The sequence below is a fragment of the Clytia hemisphaerica genome, unplaced genomic scaffold (assembly GCF_902728285.1).
Source record: "Clytia hemisphaerica strain Z4C2 unplaced genomic scaffold, Clytia hemisphaerica genome assembly, whole genome shotgun sequence".
NCBI classification, from domain to species: domain Eukaryota; kingdom Metazoa; phylum Cnidaria; class Hydrozoa; order Leptothecata; family Clytiidae; genus Clytia; species Clytia hemisphaerica.
The window spans coordinates 322,221-345,883 of NW_027103353.1; the positions used below are offsets into that span (position 1 = coordinate 322,221).

The 23,663-nt window shown below is 35.5% G+C and overlaps 3 protein-coding genes across 5 annotated transcripts in view; all 3 read right to left on the reverse strand.

Annotated features, from left to right (window-relative positions):
• The window catches only part of LOC136820430 (nephrocystin-3-like), a 90,597-nt gene that overhangs the window by 26,868 nt on the left and 40,066 nt on the right, over window positions 1–23,663 (reverse strand). The window contains exons 23-27 of one of the 3 annotated variants that reach the window (XM_067076628.1): window positions 15,644–15,772; window positions 13,837–13,888; window positions 12,013–12,081; window positions 11,661–11,692; window positions 5,706–5,799 (exon numbers count right to left, since the gene is read on the reverse strand). The exons of 1 other annotated variant lie outside the window; for it this stretch is intronic. In XM_067076628.1, coding sequence (XP_066932729.1) covers window positions 5,796–5,799; window positions 11,661–11,692; window positions 12,013–12,081; window positions 13,837–13,888; window positions 15,644–15,772 — 286 coding nt within the window. In that variant the 3' untranslated portion in view covers window positions 5,706–5,795. Of the gene's footprint in view, window positions 1–5,705; window positions 5,800–11,660; window positions 11,693–12,012; window positions 12,082–13,836; window positions 13,889–15,643; window positions 15,773–23,663 lie in introns of those variants that run through there. One more of the 3 variants, XM_067076620.1, reaches the window with a different exon arrangement.
• LOC136820471 (nephrocystin-3-like) lies at window positions 2,256–5,784 on the reverse strand. The gene is made up of 3 exons (XM_067076656.1): window positions 5,706–5,784; window positions 4,912–5,037; window positions 2,256–3,793 (listed from the first exon to the last, which is right to left on the reverse strand). Exons 1-3 carry the CDS (start codon window positions 5,781–5,783, stop codon window positions 3,710–3,712), a joined length of 288 nt encoding a protein of 95 aa, XP_066932757.1. The 5' UTR covers window position 5,784; the 3' UTR covers window positions 2,256–3,709.
• Window positions 17,808–20,708, reverse strand: LOC136820448 (uncharacterized). Its single transcript, XM_067076638.1, has 3 exons — window positions 20,642–20,708; window positions 19,103–20,038; window positions 17,808–18,815 (listed from the first exon to the last, which is right to left on the reverse strand). Exons 1-3 carry the CDS (start codon window positions 20,672–20,674, stop codon window positions 18,069–18,071), a joined length of 1,716 nt encoding a protein of 571 aa, XP_066932739.1. The 5' UTR covers window positions 20,675–20,708; the 3' UTR covers window positions 17,808–18,068.

Consider the following 23,663-nt stretch of genomic DNA (forward strand, 5'->3'; position numbering starts at 1 on the left):
TGCTAATGGAGAGTAAACCGAAAACCAGTTTATCCACGGTTTCTCAATTTCTTAATTCGGATCAGTCCACACGACGGATTCCCTTTCACCAAGATGTAGCTGCTTCTTAAAAGAAAAATATTTTCAACCGAATGACCGAACGACCCCCACTTTTTAAAGTAGAAATGACGGGAACCAAACAATTTTTTGCGATTCGCCTTTTATAGTCCAAAAAAGCACAATTGCATCCAGTCTTTATCAAATTTAGACAGTAGCTGTACTTTTGTAAACTTTATCGAATTCCAATAACATTATAACACCATCAATCCCACCTAGAGGCAAACAAGAAAAATATGTTTTTATTGCAAAAACGGCAATAAAAAGTATCAGAAAATTCAACATAAACAAAAACTTGAGCAAACGGCTTTAAAGCTTCAAAAGATATAGAAAAAGAGTCCCCTTGATGAAAATCATGTGTTTGATTTGCCGAGTTAAAAAATAAATGACAGAAATTGAAGCTTGCAACAGATTTATACTGGAAATACTTTGGTACAACACTGACTTTTATCACATCTGACTATCGCTTGAGCCGCCATCTTGAAACACCACATTATGATCTGTTAAAACAACGTACGCTAAAAGTACCCAAAAAGTTAACCCGATCGGAAGAAAGTTGAGAAATCAAAGTGAGCACATTATGATCTGTAAAAACAACGTACGCTAAAAGTACCCAAAAAGTTAACCCGATCGGAAGAAAGTTTAGAAATCAAAGTGAGATCGGAAAATCGGATTTTTTTTTTGCCGTCTTATGATGATGATGATGATGGAAGAAGAAATGAATTTTACGGATTTGAATGCTCAGCTTAGGCTGACCAATTAATTTTAAGAAATTTAGGACCAAATAACGCACATTTTATTATAGATACTAATTTTCAAATGTTAAACTTTGAATACTTGCTGTCACCTCAATATACTGTCGTTTTTCGACTGAAATTTTCACGGAATGCTGCTTGAATATTAAATTTATTTACTAATACCAGAAATAATTTTTCAAAGTAATCAGGAAGACATTCGATGCACTTGATTTTCTTCAAGTTCTTAAAGGTCTGACACTCTGTTCGTTCTAATACTTTAAAACCAAGAGGCCTTTCTTTTACTTTGATCTCGTGAATGCGTGAATTATCAAGAGATTATTTATGAGCAAAATTACGTCTAACGAGAGAGTTTGTTAGAAGTGAAATTGAATTGACAATGGATATTGTCACTGAACCATAACAAAAATTTTTCTTACAACAAAGATAGAACATCAGAAATTCAGCTCTTTGACCTTTTCCAGCCCTTTTTATGTTTTTCATTTCTTGGATGTCCAAAATCCACAACACTCTTTACACTTTTTGTTGAAAAAACCAAATCATATTTTGAAAAAGTACTTGTATATTGCTCGTACCGACATTTGAAATTTCCCATTATCAGTTGGGTTAAAGTTTAGAGTTTTTGAGCTTGTCGTTTATTGCAAGCTAGGGTCGGAAGACAAGATTGAGATTTAGAAGACAAAATATAACTTACCATCATCATGTGCAAAATCTTTCAAAGTAACTCGCAACGCCAAGTGAGCCATCCAAAAAAAGAATTTCCATAGAACTTCCATTGAGGACTATTTTCCAAACGATTGTCTTTAATTTCTTGTTTATATATTTTTTTACTTGTGAGTCCTGAAAAGAAACAAGTTGATTGATGTAACATTGGTAATATTTCTGCTGAAGGAACAAAGACATTTGCAGTGCCCACTGGTTGGAAAATAAAGTTTCCTTAAGTTCTTTAAGAACTAGTTCCAAATTCATGATATGCACCACTGTAGAGTCTTCTGAAAATTCTTAAAATTGTTCACCCAATGCGTCACTTAAACAATAGAAAAAGTGACGTATTGGGTGGAACAAAAACAGAAAAGTTGCATAATTTCGTAAAGTCATTGAATTGAACTTTACAAATAAGTCGTTTTTATTTCTTTTTTCGAAGAAAAATATTACAACCAAAAAAATAAATAAAAAATACAGCTATAGACCTGTAGAGACACTGTTGGCGTTTGGAAACGAAAATGTATATGCTGGAGAAAAAAATGTCCTTTTGAATTCACGGAAGACTATCTGGTAAATTTCATGAGTTTCCAACTTGGGAAAATTCTGTACGCCAGCTGGCACGCAACGTTGTTCTAACGTTCATATAACGTTATATGGACGTTGTGAACATTGGATAGCGGAAGAACTATGTGGTAAATTTCACGAGTTTCCAACTTGGGAAAATTCTGCACGCCAGCTGGCACGCAACGTTGTTCTAACGTTCATATAACGTTATATGGACGTTGTGAACATCGGATAGGCGTTAAAACAACGTTGTGTGTCTGCTAAGGGTAAAAAATATGTACAAAAAGTGCTTTTTCTGTTTTAGGTTAAAAATAGATCCATGAATGAATGTGATAAAACATTTAGTGCATAAAAATCCTTAAAAAATTGCTAAATAATTCAGTTTAATTCGTAAAAAAGCTTTTAAAAAAGTTCTCCCCGTACTATTTTTCATCTAAGATTTGACATTACAACTTGGTCTTTAAAAAAGTTGGTCTCTTTATATGTTATGGGTGGCAGGTAATCGTAACCTGTAACACTAAATATTTGATCATTGACGGATAAATTTCATTTTTGACGCTTAATTCTGATTTGTGACGGATAATTTTGATTTGTGACGGATAATCTTGATTTTTGACGGATAAAATCGATCAGTGACGATAATTTTGATTTGTGACGTAAAATCTCCATTTGTGATAGATAATTTTTACTTCTGACGTTTAATTTCGAACTACGACCGTAATTTTGATTTGCAACTCTTAGTCTTGATTTGTGACGATCGATCGAAAATTTAACCGACAACCATCACTTCTTAAATCAATAAATGATATTTAGATCCAACATCAATGGACAACAGAGAGTGATCAACAGTTACTTACGAGTATCTGAATATCCACACAAAAACAAGTGCTTCTTCCTTTCGGAGAAATAACATCATTTCATTGGCATATACTTCCAGCACAAATGGGAATTCACGTTTTCTCCATAACCAAAAGTGTACCATCAATTCTTTATTGGTAACGCAACGCAAATTCTATCCAATCTATTTATTCCCGTTCACAATTTAAAGCTCATCACCACAATCATCATAATCATTAGACCACGGTCGAGATGATGGATTCCACCCTCCAGCGACAAGAATTTTCAGTCACGCATGGCAGTTCCCAGGTCACTATAATAAAGCCCAGTGTCCCTGCTAACTGCATCAGTGAAAGTTAACTTCTTCGCTGTTTGAACCAGACGCTCGGGCTTCCAGAGTAAGAGAGAGGAGATGACTTCTGTGAACGCACGAAAGCAATTACCAGCAAATTAAACACGTCCAGCTTTTAAGATGGTAGAAATAAGCACGTAGCGAACCATAGATGGTGTTTATAGAGGTGGGTAATCGTGGCAAGAAAGATTTTTAACTCTTCATAGAAGAAGCGTGTACTTTCCGTCGAGTTCTTTTTCAAGCTTCTGAAGTTTAAGCAACTGGATTGGATCAGGAAGCATTCTCCCATAGTCGAGAGACAGCCGTTCTGTATACCTCCTACCTTGGCTGCCAATATTATTTCAACAACCTCGTCACTTTTTATCTCAATTTATGAGCCCTTTAACACTCTTTTTTATCCTTACTGTTTGGGTAAAAGATCTTCAACGATTCGATTCGGATTGGCAGATACGTTGTGATAATGTGCAGCTAAATCACCTTGCCGCTATAAATAAGAGGAAAAATTGTTGTTTTTAAAGGTAGAGTCTTTATTTTTAAGTGGATAGCCTATTAGACCAAGCTGTATTGATCAGAGTTTTTAGGAAATTGGTACCCTAACGGTAGCTTTACTCGACGTTGGCCAATTCATAACTCAATGAAATCTTTCTTGTAGTAAGTGAAAGTAGTAGTTGGGTAGTCCTACCTTGGGGTACCATTTAAAAAAGAATTCTGATCAAAGATTTTGCTTTGCCCGAGAAACTGTGCCCCGGGCAAATTGACCGACGGGTATGTGCATCAGTTAAGAGTATGTTTTTCAAGATAGCACAAATGTACTATAAGGGTGGATTTTTCAGCAAATCAAGGAGAAAGTTCTCATTTTTGACTGCAAATTATTATTTTTTTGGCTCTAAAAAAGTTTAAAATTTGATAAAAATGCACTGTAAGGGTATTAATTTCACCGATTCTTTACTGGACTGTAAGGGTGCGATTCAAAAAACCAATCTTCTTGCCGCAAATACTGTCTATTGATAAACCCACTGCCACCTTCCCGGGGTATATGAATATAAAAAGGTTAGTAGTTTGGACCCTAAACATAAAACTGAAAATGAAAAAAAGCAGCGTGTCCCGAAAAAAGTAGACAAATTCTTATATAAAGCAAAAAAAAGTCGACAAATTCTGATATAAAGCAAAATCCTTATAATTTATGCGAAATTTTATGACATGGATTAATATTCAAAACACGCAAAAATCTATTCAATCATCTTAGGGATAGCATATCTATTGATTGAACCATGATTGAACAGTGAATTTTAATCTTATCTCAATCATTCTAAACCCATGTTAAAGGTTTGATTTTTACACAAGTGTTCCTGTTTCATATCAGACACATATTTCATATCAGGATGTGATTGTTATATTATGCTGATATAAGCAAAAAATGTTTTTCTTTTCCTCTTTCTGACCAATCTTGCTTCACATTCGTGTCAATTCGATGTGAAAAGCGTGTGAATTAAAATTGATGAGTAATCAAACAATATTACTCTTACTTAGAAACAAAACCTTTATTAAGATGATGAATTTTGAGGAATTTGTCCGCTTTTTTTGGGACACACTGTATCGTACCTGTTCAGAGAATAAATGAGCCAAATTACTCAAAACTTCCGATACGTGAACATCTTGAAATCCCAATTGGTTGATGTAAACGTTCATGGCTTTTTCATACAGCTCTATAGCTTCCTCAAATTTGTTCTAAAACGGGAATGAGGAAGAAAAAATAATATCTGAGCCCGATCCAGTAGAGTTGTTAGAGATTAGTTCTAAGGAGAAATGGATGTAAATTCGAAAGAGTTTCGAAACATAGTAACAAGTGCCGAAAAAATAGCGGTATGTAAAACTCCAGACATCACAAGTTTCGTAATGAAACAAAAAGCAAGTTAACAAGGACATTCGGCGCGTCAATCAAACACTTTCTTGACGATAGGCCGGTGTCCACTTGCACGCGCTTCGATCGCATTTTTTCGAGCAAAGCTTCCACGCTATTGGTCAAAAGAAAATGAAGAAACTCCATTGGTGCGATCTGACGTAACGGTTGAAAAAAGATTTCGATCGCACACTATATCATTATGACGTAATCTTTTTTCCAAGCAAAAGGGGTTGAAGCCAAAAGGTGTGATCACAGCGCGCACAAGTGGAGACCGGCCTTAAAGGCTTTCATTAAATGACCATAAACAAACAAAGTAAGGTCGCCTATCCGAATCACTAGAAGACAAGGTAATGACTAAGAAGGTTCATTATATAACAAGAGATCAATTCTACAAAAAAAAGCTTTGAAGAAAAAGACGTTAATCGCCGACCGTCATCGCAACGATGTTCGGGTTAGAGCTGCAATAACAAGTGCAAATAGTTGTGTAAATTACCATTTTACTGAGGTGAACAGCCAATTCATTGATAACATGTGCCACTCGTATATCACCCACTCCGTAATATCTTTCCATCGCTTTCATGTGTCATCTACAAGCAAAATTTTAAATAAATAAAATATTTTTTTTGATCTTAAATAATAAGATTTTCTATATTTCAAAGAGAATCGCGTCTTGAGTTTTCTAATTGTATCTTCCGGGCACTCAGGCTTAAAATTCCCCTAGCCTCACATCCTTCAACATTGCAAATGGGGGTATAGTAGGATTAGCAATTTTTTTTTTAGTTGGTGAACCGATCAAATTTTATCCTAATGATGGAACTATCTTAAGATTGAAAAAGATAAACAAGAGGCCGAAGGGACATAGCAACTGACAGATATTTGTTCGCAATGTGTGCACTTCTTAATGATTTATACAAGAGGCTGTTTCTTCGAAAATGAACTTGAATTGGCAAAGCACTTCTTAATGGTTGATACAAGAGGCTGTTTCTTCCAGAATGAACTTGAATTGGCAAAGCACTTCTTAATGATTGATACAAGAGGCTGTTTCTTCCAAAATGAACTTGAATTGACAAAGCACTTCTTAATGGTTGATACAAGAGGCCGTTTCCTCCAAAATGAACTTGAATTGACAAAGCACTTCTTAATGATTGCTACAAGAGGCCGTTTCTTCCAAAATGAACTTGAATTGACAAAGCACTTCTTAATGGTTGATATAAGAGGCTGTTTCTTCCAAAATGAACTTGAATTGACAAAGCACTTCTTAATGATTGATACAAAAGGCTGTTTCTTCCAAAATGAATTTGAATTTGCAAAGCACTTCTTAATGGTTGATACAAGAGGCCGTTTCCTCCAAAATGAACTTGAATTGACAAATCACTTCTTAATGGTTGATACAAAAGGCCGTTTCTTCCAGAATGAACTTGAATTGACAAAGCACTTCTTACAGATTGTTACAAGACGCCGTTTCTTCCAAAATGAACTTGAATTGGCAAAGCACTTCTTAATGGTTGATACAAGAGGCTGTTTCTTCCAGAATGAACTTGAATTGACAAAGCACTTCTTAATGATTGATACAAGAGGCCGTTTCTTCCAAAATGAACTTGAATTGACAAAGCACTTCTTAATGGTTGTTACAAGAGGCCGCTTCTTCCAAAATGAACTTGAATTGACAAAGCACTTCTTAATGGTTGATACAAAAGGCTGTTTCTTCCAAAATGAACTTGAATTGACAAAGCACTTCTTACTGTTTGATACAAGAGGCCGTTTCTTCCAGAATGAACTTGAATTGACAAAGCACTTCTTAATGGTTGATACAAGAGACCGCTTCTTCCAAAATGAACTTGAATTGACAAAGCACTTCTTACTGTTTGATACAAGAGGCCGTTTCTTCCAAAATGAACTTGAATTGACAAATCACTTCTTAATGGTTGATACAAGAGGCCGTTTCTTCCAAAATGAACTTGAATTGGCAAAGCACTTCTTACTGATTGTTTTCTTACTGTTTGATACAAAAGGCTGTTTCTTCCAAAATGAACTTGAATTGACAAAGCACTTCTTAATGATTGTTACAAGACACCGCTTCTTCCAAAATGAACTTGAATTGACAAAGCACTTCTTAATGGTTGATACAAAAGGCTGTTTCTTCCAAAATGAACTTGAATTGACAAAGCACTTCTTACTGTTTGATACAAGAGGCCGTTTCTTCCAGAATGAACTTGAATTGGCAAAGCACTTCTTAATGGTTGATACAAGATGCTGTTTCTTCCAAAATGAACTTGAATTGACAAAGCACTTCTTAATGTTTGATACAAGAGGCTGTTTCTTCCAAAATGAACTTGAATTGACAAAGCACTTCTTAATGGTTGATACAAGAGGCTGTTTCTTCCAGAATGAACTTGAATTGACAAAGCACTTCTTAATGATTGATACAAAAGGCTGTTTCTTCCAAAATGAACTTGAATTGGCAAAGCACTTCTTAATGATTGATACAAGAGGCTGTTTCTTCCAGAATGAACTTGAATTGACAAAGCACTTCTTAATGATTGTTACAAAAGGCTGTTTTTCCAAAATGAACTTGAATTGGCAAAGCACTTCTTAATGGTTGATACAAGAGACCGCTTCCTCCAAAATGAACTTGAATTGGCAAAGCACTTCTTAATGGTAGATACAAGATGCTGTTTCTTCCAAAATGAACTTGAATTGGCAAAGCACTTCTTAATGTTTGATACAAGAGGCCGTTTCTTCCAAAATGAACTTGAATTGACAAATCACTTCTTAATGGTTGATACAAGAGGCCGCTTCTTCCAAAATGAACTTGAATTAGCAAAGCACTTCTTAATGTTTGATACAAGAGGCCGTTTCTTCCAAAATGAACTTGAATTGGCAAAGCACTTCTTAATGGTAGATACAAGATGCTGTTTCTTCCAAAATGAACTTGAATTGACAAAGCACTTCTTAATGTTTGATACAAGAGGCTGTTTCTTCCAAAATGAACTTGAATTGGCAAAGCACTTCTTAATGATTTATACAAGAGGCCGTTTCTTCCAAAATGAACTTGAATTGACAAAGCACTTCTTAATGATTTATACAAGAGGCCGTTTCTTCCAAAATGAACTTGAATTGACAAATCACTTCTTAATGGTTGATACAAGAGGCCGCTTCTTCCAAAATGAACTTGAATTAGCAAAGCACTTCTTAATGTTTGATACAAGAGGCCGTTTCTTCCAAAATGAACTTGATATGACAAAGCACTTCTTAATGGTTGATACAAAAGGCTGTTTCTTCCAAAATGAACTTGAATTGACAAAGCACTTCTTACTGTTTGATACAAGAGGCCGTTTCTTCCAGAATGAACTTGAATTGGCAAAGCACTTCTTAATGGTTGATACAAGAGGCCGTTTCTTCCAGAATGAACTTGAATTGACAAAGCACTTCTTAATGTTTGATACAAGAGGCTGTTTCTTCCAAAATGAACTTGAATTGACAAAGCACTTCTTAATGGTTGATACAAGAGACCGCTTCTTCCAAAATGAACTTGAATTGGCAAAGCACTTCTTAATGGTAGATACAAGATGCTGTTTCTTCCAAAATGAACTTGAATTGATAAAGCACTTCTTAATGTTTGATACAAGAGGCCGTTTCTTCCAAAATGAACTTGAATTGACAAAGCACTTCTTACTGGTTGATGCAAGAGGCCGTTTCTTCCAAAATGAACTTGAATTGACAAAGCGCTTCTTAATGGTTGATACAAGAGGCCGTTTCTTCCAAAATGAACTTGAATTGGTAAAACACTTCTTAATGGTTGATACAAGAGACCGTTTCTTCCAAAATGAACTTGAATTGGTAAAGCACTTCTTAATGGTTGATAAAAGAGGCCGTTTCTTCCAAAATGAACTTGAATTGACAAAGCGCTTCTTAATGGTTGATACAAGAGGCCGTTTCTTCCAAAATGAACTTGAATTGGCAAAGCACTTCTTAATGGTTGATACAAGAGACCGTTTCTACCAAAATGAACTTGAATTGGCAAAGCACTTCTTAATGATTAATACAAGAGGCCGTTTCTTCCAGAATGAACTTGAATTGACAAAGCACTTCTTAATGATTGATACAAGAGGCTGTTTCTTCCAAAATGAACTTGAATTGACAAAGCACTTCTTAATGATTGATACAAGAGGCCATTTCTTCCAAAATGAACTTGAATTGGCAAAGCACTTCTTAATGGTTGATACAAGAGGCTGTTTCTTCCAAAATGAACTTGAATTGACAAAGCACTTCTTACTGGTTGATGCAAGAGGCCGTTTCTTCCAAAATGAACTTGAATTGACAAAGCGCTTCTTAATGGTTGATACAAGAGGCCGTTTCTTCCAAAATGAACTTGAATTGGTAAAACACTTCTTAATGGTTGATACAAGAGACCGTTTCTTCCAAAATGAACTTGAATTGGTAAAGCACTTCTTAATGGTTGATAAAAGAGGCCGTTTCTTCCAAAATGAACTTGAATTGACAAAGCGCTTCTTAATGGTTGATACAAGAGGCCGTTTCTTCCAAAATGAACTTGAATTGGCAAAGCACTTCTTAATGGTTGATACAAGAGGCCGTTTCTACCAAAATGAACTTGAATTGGCAAAGCACTTCTTAATGATTAATACAAGAGGCCGTTTCTTCCAGAATGAACTTGAATTGACAAAGCACTTCTTAATGATTAATACAAGAGGCCGTTTCTTCCAAAATGAACTTGAATTGGTAAAGCACTTCTTAAGGATTAATACAAGAGGCCGTTTCTTCCAGAATGAACTTGAATTGACAAAGCACTTCTTAATGATTAATACAAGAGGCCGTTTCTTCCAGAATGAACTTGAATTGGCAAAGTACTTCTTAATGGTTTATACAAGAGGCCGTTTCTTCCAAAATGAACTTGAATTGGCAAAGCACTTCTTAATGGTTGATACAAGAGGCCGTTTCTTCCAGAATGAACTTGAATTAACAAAGCACTTCTTAATGGTTGATACAAGACACCGCTTCTTCCAAAATGAACTTGAATTGACAAAGCACTTCTTAATGTTTGATACAAGAGGCCATTTCTTCCAAAATGAACTTGAATTGACAAAGCACTTCTTAATGGTTGATACAAGAGGCTGTTTCTTCCAAAATGAACTTGAATTGACAAAGCACTTCTTACTGGTTGATGCAAGAGGCCGTTTCTTCCAAAATGAACTTGAATTGACAAAGCGCTTCTTAATGGTTGATACAAGAGGCCGTTTCTTCCAAAATGAACTTGAATTGGTAAAGCACTTCTTAATGGTTGATAAAAGAGGCCGTTTCTTCCAAAATGAACTTGAATTGACAAATGGCTTCTTAATGGTTGATACAAGAGGCCGTTTCTTCCAAAATGAATTTGAATTGGCAAAGCGCTTCTTAATGGTTGATACAAGAGGCCGTTTCTTCCAGAATGAACTTGAATTGGCAAAGCACTTCTTACTGATTGTTACAAGAGGCCGTTTCTTCCAAAATGAACTTGAATTGGTAAAGCACTTCTTAATGGTTAATACAAGAGGCCATTTCTTCCAGAATGAACTTGAATTGGCAAAACACTTCTTAATGGTTGATATAAGAGGCCGTTTCTTCCAGAATGAACTTGAATTGACAAAGCACTTCTTAATGGTTGATACAAGAGGCTGTTTCTTCCAGAATGAACTTGAATTGGCAAAGCACTTCTTAATGGCTGATACAAGAGGCCGTTTCTTCCAGAATGAACTTGAATTGGCAAAGCACTTCTTAATGGTTGATACAAGAGGCCGTTTCTTCCAGAATGAACTTGAATTGGCAAAGCACTTCTTACTGATTGTTACAAGAGGCCGTTTCCTCCAAAATGAACTTGAATTGGCAAAGCACTTCTTAATGGTTGATACAAGAGGCCGTTTCTTCCAGAATGAACTTGAATTGGCAAAGCACTTCTTACTGATTGTTACAAGAGGCCGTTTCCTCCAAAATGAACTTGAATTGGCAAAGCACTTCTTAATGGTTGATACAAGAGGCCGTTTCTTCCAGAATAAACTTTAATTGGCAAAGCACTTCTTAATGGTTGATACAAAAGCGCCGTTTCTTCCAAAATGAACTTGAGCGCTAAATCTTCAAAAACGGATATACAGTACAGGGAACGGGGCTCGATTGCTACAAGACGCCGTTTCTTCCAAAATGAACTTGAGCGCTACATCTTCAAAAACAGATACACAGTACAGGGAACGGGGCTCGATTGCTACAAGACGCCGTTTCTTCCAGAATGAACTTGAATTGGCAAAGCACTTCTTAATGATTGATACAAGAGGCCGTTTCTTCCAAAATGAACTTGAATTGACAAAGCGCTACATCTTCAATAACGGATATACAGTACAGTAAAATGTTAATGAAAGGCCAGATGCTAGTAAGACCAAAAATAGAAATTAAACTTTACCTGTGAAGTCTTTCCAGACTGTCCATTCGTTTCTATATATGAAAAAAACACTTTGAAGTTAAACAGGCTGGCAGACAACGTTGTCTCAACGTTCATCTAACGTAAGATGGACGTTGCGACCGTTAGATGAACGTTGAAACCACGTTGCTTATATGAGGACTAGGAATTAACTGTTAATCCTGGACAGGTTTTCTTAAATGTTTCATCGTGCTTTTCGAGATGCTTTTTTCGAGATGCTTTTTTCTGAAAACAAAAAATTACAATGACAAATATAGTCAAAACGATTTTAAAACACAGTATTTTACTGTCGACATGAATTGACTTTCACAAAACCATTAATTAAAGTTTTTACCTGAGATCGGTAGAGTTTCACCAAACTATTAATTACAGTTGCGAGATTTGGATCCTCCAAAAGGTTGAGCTGAAGGTTAAAGGTGGTAAAATATTAAGCATTCGTTAATTGTTGACTTTGAAAATGCCTTAAAAATGACAAAGGAGCGATGGCTAAGTGGTTAAAGGTGTCAGCACTTCAATAGTCTATTCCAAAGGATTCGTTCATATGTTACATGCTACTTTCTATTTAATTTTAAGTGAAAAAGTGCACAAATCTGTTCAGATTTTCCTTCGAGAAAGACGTCAAAAAATTAAATTGTCCACCATCATTCAATTGACTTGAGAATTCAAGAATTATTTTTCATTGCTGTTGTTCTTTTGTAAAACGTATAATCTCGGGTACCTGAAAGCCGGGGGGAGGGGGGCACTAATTAATTTTTCGAAAATTTTTCACCCAGGGCATTCTTATTCCAACCCCCCCCCTCCCCGCTTATTGTATTAGCCTCCTTTTCGAAAATTTTCCACCCAGGACATTTTTACTCCAACCCCCCCCCCGCTTATTAAGTTTTGAGTATTCTAATCCCCATGCTTATACCCCCCCCCCCCCTCCCGGCTATTAGGTACACGAGAGCAATCTCAATTCACAAAAAAGTGTCCAACCAAAAAAAGTTGATTACTGCAATAACTTAGAAAAAATCATGTACTGAAAACACAAATCTTATGAAATAGGCTAAAACCATCATGGGTATAAATTCATAAATAGCTGAGCCAGCTGGCCGATCATATTCTTTTTATCACCCTGTATACGTGTGGATTAAAGGGTATAATGCGATATGATTTAAGTGAGTTAAAACTTAGCATCTATAAAAAATTAGTACTAGTAATCTCATGGTTATAAGGGAAATTCGGGATAAATTTCCCGAGGTCAATTTTGAAATTTTTTGAAATTTCCCGAGTGCAACGAGGGAAATTTAAAACATTTCAAAATTTGACCGAGGGTAATTTATCCAGAATTTCACGAAAACAAGCATGGGATTCCTGGTTAATCTCATGGTTTGGATTGAAATTCTAACAATTCTGAAAGACGTCAATTTAACACTGGAAATCAATCTGAAAATTTTAAAAGAGGTAAAAAAGTCATAGAAACGCGAATCGAGTTTTAATTGGATAGTATTCCATTTACTTAAGCATTCGAAGTTAGTAAGAAAGTCGAAAAAGGTGATGAATTTCCAAACGATGAAAATTTCACTTTTGCGGGAAATTACAAAATCTAGGAGGGAAATTACAAAAGCTAGGAGGGAAATTACAAGTTCGCGGGAAATTACAAATTAACGTAAGCAAAAACGTCAATCGAATTTCAATCAACCATGAGATTAATTGATTATACAACTGTTTCGAATTTGGGAGTCTTTGTTTGGAAGTTTTACTTCTCAACTTTCGAATTTCTCAAAATATCTTTAATCCTAAAATCAATCAACCTCATTTATCTTTTCAAGCAAGGTTTTAATCTTTATAAAATTCCGAGAGCTATTATAACAAAGATTTATCTTTCCATGCAAGGTATTAATTCTAATGAAATTCCAAGAGCAATTATATATCAAAATGTGTCTGTTAATACACCTTTTCGACCGTAGTCGCTCGGTCAGGCCTGTGCCACTTAATTATTTAATTATCCCCCTCGATCTAATCCTTTTTGACAACTATTTCTATTGTCTATACATGCGAAAAAAGGACTAGGGCGGTTTTAGTGGTATAAAGAGGAGAAAAAAAAATGCCCGCACGGTAATTGGCGTCTATGGTCGAAAAGGTGTATTACTTCATTTATACACATAAAAAGAGTTACCGTGAAATATATGTTAAGCGCTCTCTCAAGCATTGCTTCGGCTTTGTCATTTCTAAGAGAAGAAAGAAAAAGTGGACACTTGCTAATTCAAACTTATAAGATTCGAATCTTTCTATTCATGATATGCAACATTGTAATGTCTGCCACGGACCCAACAGCTGATTGGTTAAAAGTGACGTGTTGAATGATTTTACGTCACTTACAACCAATCAGCTGTTGGGTCCATGATGTAATGTCAGCAAACATCGTAGTGGTGCATATCATGAATAACTCGATTTAATTCTCAGTTCACATCTTGGAGAAACCAATTCTTAAAATACTATAATTTGAATCTCTCCCAGCAAGCACACAGCGTTGTTTAAACGTCCATCTAACGTTATATGGACGTTGTGAACGTTAGATAAACGTCGAAACAACGTTGTGGGCCTGCTGGGTAGCTGGAGTAGGTTGGACTTTCGGTGGTCTGATGAGACAGGAATGAGGGTGTCTTTCCAAACTTCTGTGAACAATAGACTAGGTAAAAGTAGCGGAGTAGTACGAATCTCAATACTTAGTTTTTATAAATTAAAACAGTTTACTTTGGTACACTTTTTAGACTGGATTGGCTGACTTTTGAGCAAATTAAGGGACACACTATTAGATGAAATAAGTTATGAAACCTAAAGTTATCAATTTCATCTTGTTATAAGGAAGATTTCCGGTTTAAAAAGGCAAAATAAATAAAAAAACTATCAATATAAACCAAGCTTTATTTGCACTAAGTGATGTCATAATATGAATCAGGATGTGCAATGATACTATGACTTGAAAATCAAAGTCAATGGACGCAAACTCATACCAAGCAAAGTTGTCAAGTATTTGGGTGTATATGTGGATGAACATTTGAACTGGAAACACCATGTAAACTTTGTTTGTAATAAATTAAAGAGAGCTAATGGAGCTCTCAGTAAACTTCGGCATTATGTCGACAAGAAAACATTAACATCATTATATTATTCTATTTTTCAATGTCATCTTTCTTACGCAGCCCAAATATGGGTTCAACGGCAGACAATCTATGCTCGCAGGGTCCACATTCTTCAAAAACGAGCTCTTCGGATTATGACTTTCTCCGACTTTCGTGCACATTCATCTCCTTTATTTTTAGAATTCAAGATTCTTCGCTTTTTCGATTTTGTCAAATATCTAAATATTATCTTTCTTTTCAAGCACTTAAAAAACAAACTTCCTACTACTTTATTGCAAAGTCTCGAGTATAAGCGATTAAATGATACTGATCGTCATGAAGTTATCCGTTCTAAGTCTGGACTTTTAAAAATACCCGAAGTAAATACAGTGACTTAAGCCAATTACTCAGTTACCAATCAATTCTTGCTCGGAATGAAATTCAAGATTTCTTGACATTTGACGACAACTCTCCACTTGCATTGGATCGTCTTAAGGACTTTCTTAAATTATACTTTTTGTCTTCGTATACTTAGCTCTCGTTACAGTTTGTCTTCTTAGTTATTTGGTTATTTGAGTTGGTTATTTTATTTTTAAACTTTGTTTTTTTAAAGCATATTTACGAAAAATTTCTTGTCAACTTCTTCTTAAAATAAGACCTTTGAAATTATTCAATCTCGTAACTATATCGTGCGGCCACCTCCTTAGTTTAGCTTTTTGTCTATGAGTGTGGTTGCTCGTCTCGCTTATTAGGACAAATAAATCATTTACTTACTTACCCAGGTGTAAAGACACTAATATTAAAACGGGACCTGGTTTCTATTTTACAAAAGAATCAAAATTTTCATTTATCTTTACTTACTGGCCCATGGTAGTGTAAACGAAGCTTAATTTGCACTGAATGTCAATAACCGCTTGATAATTCTGCATATCCCCATTGTTATCTTTCGTCAAATATCTGAGTGCTTGCTGGATGACTTCAGCTGCTTCCCTGTGATAAAAGAAAACATACATAAGAATGTTGTTCATTTTAGTAACTGACTATATGTTATTTATACTATAACTCTAGGTTTCGATGGCCAAAATGTTAAGAACAAGTTAAGAACATTTTAAGGCTTTACAGACTCTAAAACACCCGATTTCTTAGGAAATGCTAAAAAGATGCTAAAAAAATGGTGAAAATAAGAACAGGTTCTTAACATTTTTAGGCTTAAAACTTTAAAAGTTAAGAGCGTTCGAAGACTTCAAAAAATTTGGATGTTCTTATAATAAGAACCTAACCAGTCAAAGGTGATTTGAAGGCTCCTCGTTCCTTTATGATTTCTTTGAAAAGTAAGCCCAGCTGACAAACGACGTTGTTTCAACGTTTATCTAATGTTCATAATGTCTATATAACGTTAGATGAACGTTAAAACAACGTTGTGTGCCAGCTGGGAAAGAAATTTTGAAAGTTTTCATTTAGTGGAGTCAAAAAACTGACTCTCTATAAAAATGTTAGAAAGGTCTATTGTACGCACATTGAGCCAACAATAGGAAAAAATAAACATAACAATATTAAATTTGGAATGATTTATGTAAATTTCTTAAAAGAATGGATTTAAAATCGGATTATAAAATCAAAATATTATTACAAAAAATAATGGATGATCTAGCCTACGTTGCAAAATATAACGGTAGGAAAAAACTGTTTATATGCAAGATAGAATTATCCCGAAACAAATTATGCTACTATCATATTACACCTATATTACTGTATTATATAAATAATAGAAAATTAAAGTGTTAAAGGTAAGGCGCAGGATTCACGGGACAAATAATTAACATCAAAACTATAAACAATTTGAAAACTGAAAATCATCTTTAGAATCGCTTTATCTAAGACCAATAAATGTTGAACTATGTCGTGTGAGTTTTCAGTATGTTGTTGTTAAAGGCCGATTTCCTACTTGCACGCGCTGCGATTGCATCTTTTAGGTTCAATGCTTTTTGCTTCAAAAAAAAGATTAAGTCATAAAAATCTGGCGGGCGCTCGAAAAAAAAGTTGTACACATTTCAACTTTTTTCAACCGTTACGTCAGATCGCGCCAATGGAATAGACCTTATCGGAGTTTTTTATTTTTCTAAAAAGCGATGCATTGTGGGATTGTTTCAAGTGTATTACAATAAAAATCTCTAAGGAATTCCTCGAGGGAATTCTATTGTAATAACCATTGAGTTTCAAGCCCGATGGGCTAGAGGTCAATCTCTACCCTTTCTCAGGCAAGAAAAATTGAAGCCTTAAAATATGCGCCGTATTTTTGATGACGGATTGAATCTAGCAATTCCTTTGTTTTCGAGTGATATATTTTTCGAAATTAAGCGGTAAATTTTAGTTTCAGTCTGTCATTTGTGTAAAAACCAGGCGGGTCGCTTAAGGCCGCGCAACTTTGGTAGGATTTGTTGGCTTCAAATCCTACCAAAGAGATTGACTTCTAGCCCTTCGGGCTTATACTTCATTGGTAATAACACTCGAAACAACCCACAATGCAAAGAGTGCGTGCGCAAGAGAAAACCGGCCTGAAAGCAATAGACAAATAGTAATAGGTAAAAAACAGACTATATTGTAAAAAGTAAAAATGTACTAACTGTTTTATTATTAACTTAAAAAGTGGCCAACTTATTTAATTTATTTGGTGGTTTTTTTTCATGTGCTTTCCTTCAAAAGAGATTTTGATTTCCTTCTAGCTATTTTGATGAAATCTACATCAAAACATTCGAGAAAAAATCGAACTGTCGTATCAAAATGATAAAAATTATTTTGATAACTCTTTTGATAACTTTTTGTTGAGTATCGTGTGCAAAAAGAAATTATTTGTTGGGCATAAAACTGAAGGAAGGGTAAACCAGGCTCTAGAATATTTTTGTGAACCAATTTTCAACTAAAGGTCATCTTTAAAAGAACAAAATATTATGGAAAACAATTTTTTTTCCAATATGTTTAAAATGCACTGTAAGGGTCGGAAAACTAGAGATGCACTGTAAGGGTAGAAATTTCAGAAAGTTCTTGAAAATCTAGATAATTTGACCAAAAATGCTAGAATTTTGACCATTTTTTGCACAAAAGGGATCGAAAATTTTGGGGAAAATGCACTCTAAGGGTATGATTTTCACTGATTTTTGCTGCACTGTAAGGGTGCAATATTAAAAATCAATTTTTGGCCCGCACATACCGTCAGTCCGCAAACCCAGTGCCCCCCGATCGGGATTACAAATTAATTCTTAGTTATGACGAAAGATGCTTTAATATTCTATTGTATTGTATTCACTCTCTTTCGTTTTGAAGGAATTTCACTGACTTCGTTTCCTGATGAGACATCATCAACAATGATGAGATTGGCGGTACAACGCATGTAGAAGTTACATAGGTGAAAATCAAAAATTCCGGAATCGTAATGGAAGCAGATGATGTTTGGCCACTCAAAACCTTTAATCAGTCCAGGGTCAGTTATAAGTAAAACATTTCCATCAATGAGGTGTTGATAAGGACTTTCCCCTTCTTTGATAGCGTTATACTTGTCAGTACTATATAATTTGTATTTGATGTTCACCACTTTGTATTCTTCTTTATGGAATAATTGATCAATGATTAAGACACCGTCATTTGTTCTTTGACGCATCATCTTCATCGCTTCTCCGGACGTTTTAGCACGAACTGGGGGACAGCCGTTAGGAAAAATAGGCGGTGGAAATTTCAAACCTTCTCTGTATTCAGAAGAATGTCTTTCATCTTGGTGTAAAGCTTCCTCTACTATAGCCTTCGGGTTGCGTAAGTTAGTTGACAGCTCGTATTTTGTGAAATCATTATACGTTTGTATTCCTTCTCTTGCATTGAGTAAGGCACGATGACCTTTTACGTTAGACGCAATCCAAATGATGTCGAGCTGACCTTCGACAGTTTGTAATGCATTTTGCCAATCGTTTAAAACATTACATTCGTCCAAGAATAATACTGTAATGTGTTTCTTTCGAATTAAATCCATCAAGTAATTCCATTCCTAATGGAAAAAAGAATTAAGTGAAAATTAATACTCCACGAAATCAGAATTTTAAGTTTTCTTCATCTGGTCTATATGAAAGTTGAGTGGGTGATGAACAGATTAGTTATTTTCTTGCTAAGATAACGAAATGTTGATGGATGTAAAGGTTAGATTTCGGGACAAAAGCGACAAACAGCAAAACTTGAATCTATCAATCAACCATGATCTTGTATGACTTACATATAATAAACTTCATCACATGTTTATTAGTCCAGCAACCTTACCACAAGAAAGAAGTAACTTACCCCATCGTAAAATGATTCAGAAACAACCACTACTCCATGTTGTTCTTCCAACTCTTTCTTCAATCTCCAAGTTAATAAAGTTTCAACACGAGTGTAGATATTCAACAATACGTACATTATCTTATCTTTGTATTCATTCATTCCACTTAACTGTTTGGCTTTCTGCTGTAGCAAGAAAGACTTGCCACAGCCCCAGCCACCGTAGAACAGGACTTTATTGAAACGAGAATCGTTTGCTCTCATGATGGGGAGTTGTTTCTTACTGTAGAATAAAATGTTCTCGGTTGTACATACGGTATCAATGGCTTTGGTAATATATTCAACCCAATTTGTAGTTGTGATGGGTGCAGTCTTGGAAGAGTGGAGAGCGAAAATGACGATTCGTAAAATATCCTTAAGTTGATTGACTGGGGGAACGTAGGGTATGAAGGTTGGTACAATAGGGTATTTTGTGAAGATCTTTGCAAGCCAGTCTTTTAAATCAGTGTCCAGATTGATGAAATGTTGAGTGCCACAAAGTTCAGTATCGTTCTCAACGCAAACAGCTGGATAAAAGGTCCAACCTGATCCGAGTTGATCACTCAACCTTTCTTCAATCAACTCGTGATATCTGTCGAGTTGTTCAAACGCTCTTGTCGATGCGAGTGTCCGTTTAATTTCGATACCGATGATCAATTTTCTGGACCAAGAGAAAAGAAGGACGTCAAATTCTTGTTGCATTCGGTTGTTCACATTAGTACGAAAGTCAAGAGAATTCAGAATAACTGTGTCTTGGAGCACTTCGTCATCTTTGAGGGAATAAAGTTGCTCAAAAACGGAACGCTCTGCTTTTTCACCGACTTCAGCAGGTTGGAATCCGAAATACCATGTCATGATGAGATCCTTTGGTGGATTTTGTTTGATCAGCTTTTCGATAGCCTTCTTACAGTTCTTAACCTGAAAAATCATAAGAGAATAAGCAAAGTGAAACCTCGATATATATTTCATATTGCAGATATGTGGGCTACAAATAAGAAGTTGGCGCCTAAATACATTATTACATTATTTGTATAACTTATCAAGTACTTAACGCGGGAAAAATATGCGACATTTATTTAACGTGAAAGACAGGGCTTTTGAAAATTACCCCGTCTCAAATTGTATTAAACAGTTATAACTAACGCGAGGGTAGCCAATTCGCGTTATAAACTTGAGTATATATAAGTGTAATAAGGCAGTACCACTTTTCTTTGGTTTTTACCTTTGAGATGTGGTTCGGAATCGCAGCTAAGTAGGACCACTTTTTACCTCTCCCCCCCCGGATAGTACTACTTACCGGGATACGAATTTCACCTTATTTCAGCTGTTTTCAGGATTATTCACGAAATGAAATACACGCGAAATTTTTCAAAACTCTGAGTCGGAAAGTAAATCCAGAAAATTTCACGATATTTTCGCTCGCGAAATTTAAAGTAAGTAACAGTTGCTGTACGGTACAGACTACGAAAATGAGACGTTAATCATTTAAAGAATAAATATATACACACATGAGAAACGTACCTTTAGAGCGTCATTGAGTTGAGATCCTTGCATCGTTGTCAGCTTTTGGATGCAAGCTTGTTTGAAGGTTTGGATGCAAGCTTGTTTGAAGGTTTGGTTGTCAGATGTTGATGCGGAAGGTTCACTTGGTCCGTTCCTAACTCTTCGATCAGTAAATATTTGAGTTTGATATTGCGAATCCAATTTGTGAATTCCGTGGCGTTGATTTCGTCGCTAGTATTGGATTGTTGGAAATCATGGAAAGATTGCAGCTCCTTGGTAAACCAATGGTTAGGGTTATTTAACTTCAAATTATCCAATGATTTCTGTATTGAATATTTTTTGCCGTCTTCGAAATCGAGCATGTGCACCGATGAATCCGTTTTCGCATATTGGGCGGATTCGAACAGAGGTGGAATAAAAATGGCTTCGTGGAGGGTAGAGTCGAAAAGTGCTGAATCAGCGTACTCACGTTCGAGAAGCTGATCAGCAACTTTGATTGGGTCGTTGAAAAATTGTCCATTGCCCAAATTGAACTTTTTCTTTTGTTCGTTCAGTACTTTTTGTGAACTTTTTTGGATTTGCTGGTAAAGTGATTGCTTTGTACTGCAATTCGTTGGATCAATCGACATGGGTTTTAAAGCAAATATCTTTTGTTGAAAACGTGATGCCATCTTTAGTAACCAAATAAAGCGAATAAACAAATAAAGAAGCAATTTATTTTTTAACTCTATAAAAAAAAAGATACAGATAAAGGACAATAACCGTGAAAACTTTCTTGCTTTTCCGTGAGTGTGATTTATTTGAACTTTCACCCACTAACAAAAACCTCATCAAAAACACATTAAAATTTTTTACTCCTAGTTGTGTTTTGACTCGATATAATTTAAAGCAAATATCTGACAGGTGACACTGGCGTTAAAGACTCGAGGGATTTAATATCCTTAATAATGGTTTCAAAACGAGGCAGTCGTTGCACTCAAAAATAATCTTTTAACCCTTTCCGTGCCAATGTCAGCTAATACCGGCATGGGCACTTTCGATTTCTTTGCCGAGGTTTTCTTTTTGAAAGTTCACTGAAAGCTCAAACACATATCACTTATATTTCTGATATTTATATGATAAAATAAAGCTAAATGTGATGACAAAGTCTGTGGTCGCTCATGGTGGCATCTGACAAATAAGACGAACCTTTACCCCCCCCCTCAGCAAATAGGTCGAACCTAATGAAGAATAAGCCCGAAGGGCTAGAATCGAATCTCCTTGGTAGGATTTGAAGCCTACCAAATCCTATAAAAGTTGCGCAGCCTAGCGCCGTCTGCCTGGTTTTTACACAAATGACAGATTGGAATTAAAATTTACATCACAATCTCTTAAAAGATATCACTCGAAAAAAAAGGAATCGCTAAATTCATTCCGTCGTCAAAAATACGGCGCATATTTTAAGGCTTCACTTTTCTTGCCTTAGAAAGGTTTAAAGATTCGATTCTAGCACTTCGAGTTTATACTTCATTGGTCAAATCTTTAAAACACTGCAGTTGAAGGATTAAAATGACTGTTGGAATTTCACTATTATGTTCATCCATTTTAAACATACTGGCAAGGGGTTTTACGGTTTTCCTTCCGAGCATTGGGTATAACCCGCCTGGTCGCTACTCCAACATTTGAAGCCCCAACTGAGCCTGGGGCCTCCCCTTGGCGGGGTTGAAAGTTATTGAGAAATTAAAATTTGAATAAAGAACAATATAATTTTGTCAACCAATTATAGTCTTATTAGAGGTCAGTCCTCTCCTTCAAAGAAAAAGCGAAAAAATATTTTTATGGATAATTTAATATAATTTCTTCCTATTCATTCTTATTTATCTATTATTATTATTATTGTTTAGATTCATCTCTATATTCTGTTATTGTTCTCGTTCTGTTGTTAGTGGCCCTCCGTGGAAATAATTTTTTAGCTGCCTAAAAGCTAATAAATTTTTCGGGGCATGCCACTTAAAACATATTATATTATTATTGCATTTAGTGTCATACTTTTGATACGAATGTAGATTATAATTTAAATAACATTTTAATGGTCATTCTGTATATATTTTTCGTGTAAACAATATTTCGACCTGCTTGGTGCAGGTCTTCATCAGGTCTAAACAATACAAACGGTTGAAGGCGCTACCTTGACTTTTTTGACGTCAAAAAAGTCAATGTAGTGTCTTCTCCCTAATGTGCCAGAGCATTGGCTTCCAAAACCTAGATGTCACATACTGACCATCGTCTAAATTAAGACCATGGTCACTATGTGGCGCCGTCTGACGGAATTGGATTTCCAATGCTTCTCGCACTTTTCTATCAAATTTGTTCTCTTCAGTCTTTAAAAGCCTAGCTTCGTTCCAATTAAGTCCTTGGGTACAGTCTTTAGCATGGTTAGTTATACCCGAAATGTCCCATTTTTCATCTTCAACGTTCTTTTTGTGTTGGCTGACACGTGTGGATATCTTAAAAAAAAAAAAAGTCAAAAAAGTCAAGGTAGCGCCTTCAACCGTTTGTATTGTTTAGACCTGATGAAGACCTGCACCAAGCAGGTCGAAATATTTTTTACACGAAAAATATATACAGAATGACCATTAAAATGTTATTTAAATTATATTATTATTATCTGACGCGCGTAAATAGCGACATTTGATTGGCTTGTTTGCTGTCCAATATTTTAAAAATTGACGTCACACAACGAGTTAAAAGACAAATTGAGCATCTTCTTTCTGACATTACGTCACAAAATAAAATCAAAACTTTTGAAAAAACTGCCAAGAAACCAGATTTACGACCTTATAAATTGGAATTATGTTTGAAAACGAGAAACACTTTAGCGATGAACGGATAATAAACCATTTATTTGGACGCAGTCTCATCCAATATGAAAAATATTGGGCTACGAGAAAAGATATCTTGTCTCGCACGCACAATACCTTTGCATGTTGGATTCGGCTTTGTCCAATAACTGCTTAATGTATGCCGAGGTTATCGTTCTACATCTGCAATTTGACGTCAA

What these genes read in the sequence shown, in the direction of transcription:
- LOC136820471 (XM_067076656.1), bottom strand. Translation starts at nt 5,783, where the DNA reads ATGGAAAGATATTACGGAGTGGGTGATATACGAGTGGCACATGTTATC. An exon ending in CTGTTCACCTCAGTAAAATG is followed by an intron (nt 5,038 to 5,705) that starts GTAATTTACACA and finishes TTCCCGTTTTAG; the next exon opens with AACAAATTTGAGGAAGCTAT. An exon ending in CTCATTTATTCTCTGAACAG is followed by an intron (nt 3,794 to 4,911) that starts GTACGATACAGT and finishes TCTTATTTATAG; the next exon opens with CGGCAAGGTGATTTAGCTGC.
- LOC136820448 (XM_067076638.1), bottom strand. Translation starts at nt 20,674, where the DNA reads ATGCAAGGATCTCAACTCAATGACGCTCTAAAG. An exon ending in AACTCAATGACGCTCTAAAG is followed by an intron (nt 20,039 to 20,641) that starts GTACGTTTCTCA and finishes ATGATTTTTCAG; the next exon opens with GTTAAGAACTGTAAGAAGGC. An exon ending in CTGAATCATTTTACGATGGG is followed by an intron (nt 18,816 to 19,102) that starts GTAAGTTACTTC and finishes TTTTTCCATTAG; the next exon opens with GAATGGAATTACTTGATGGA.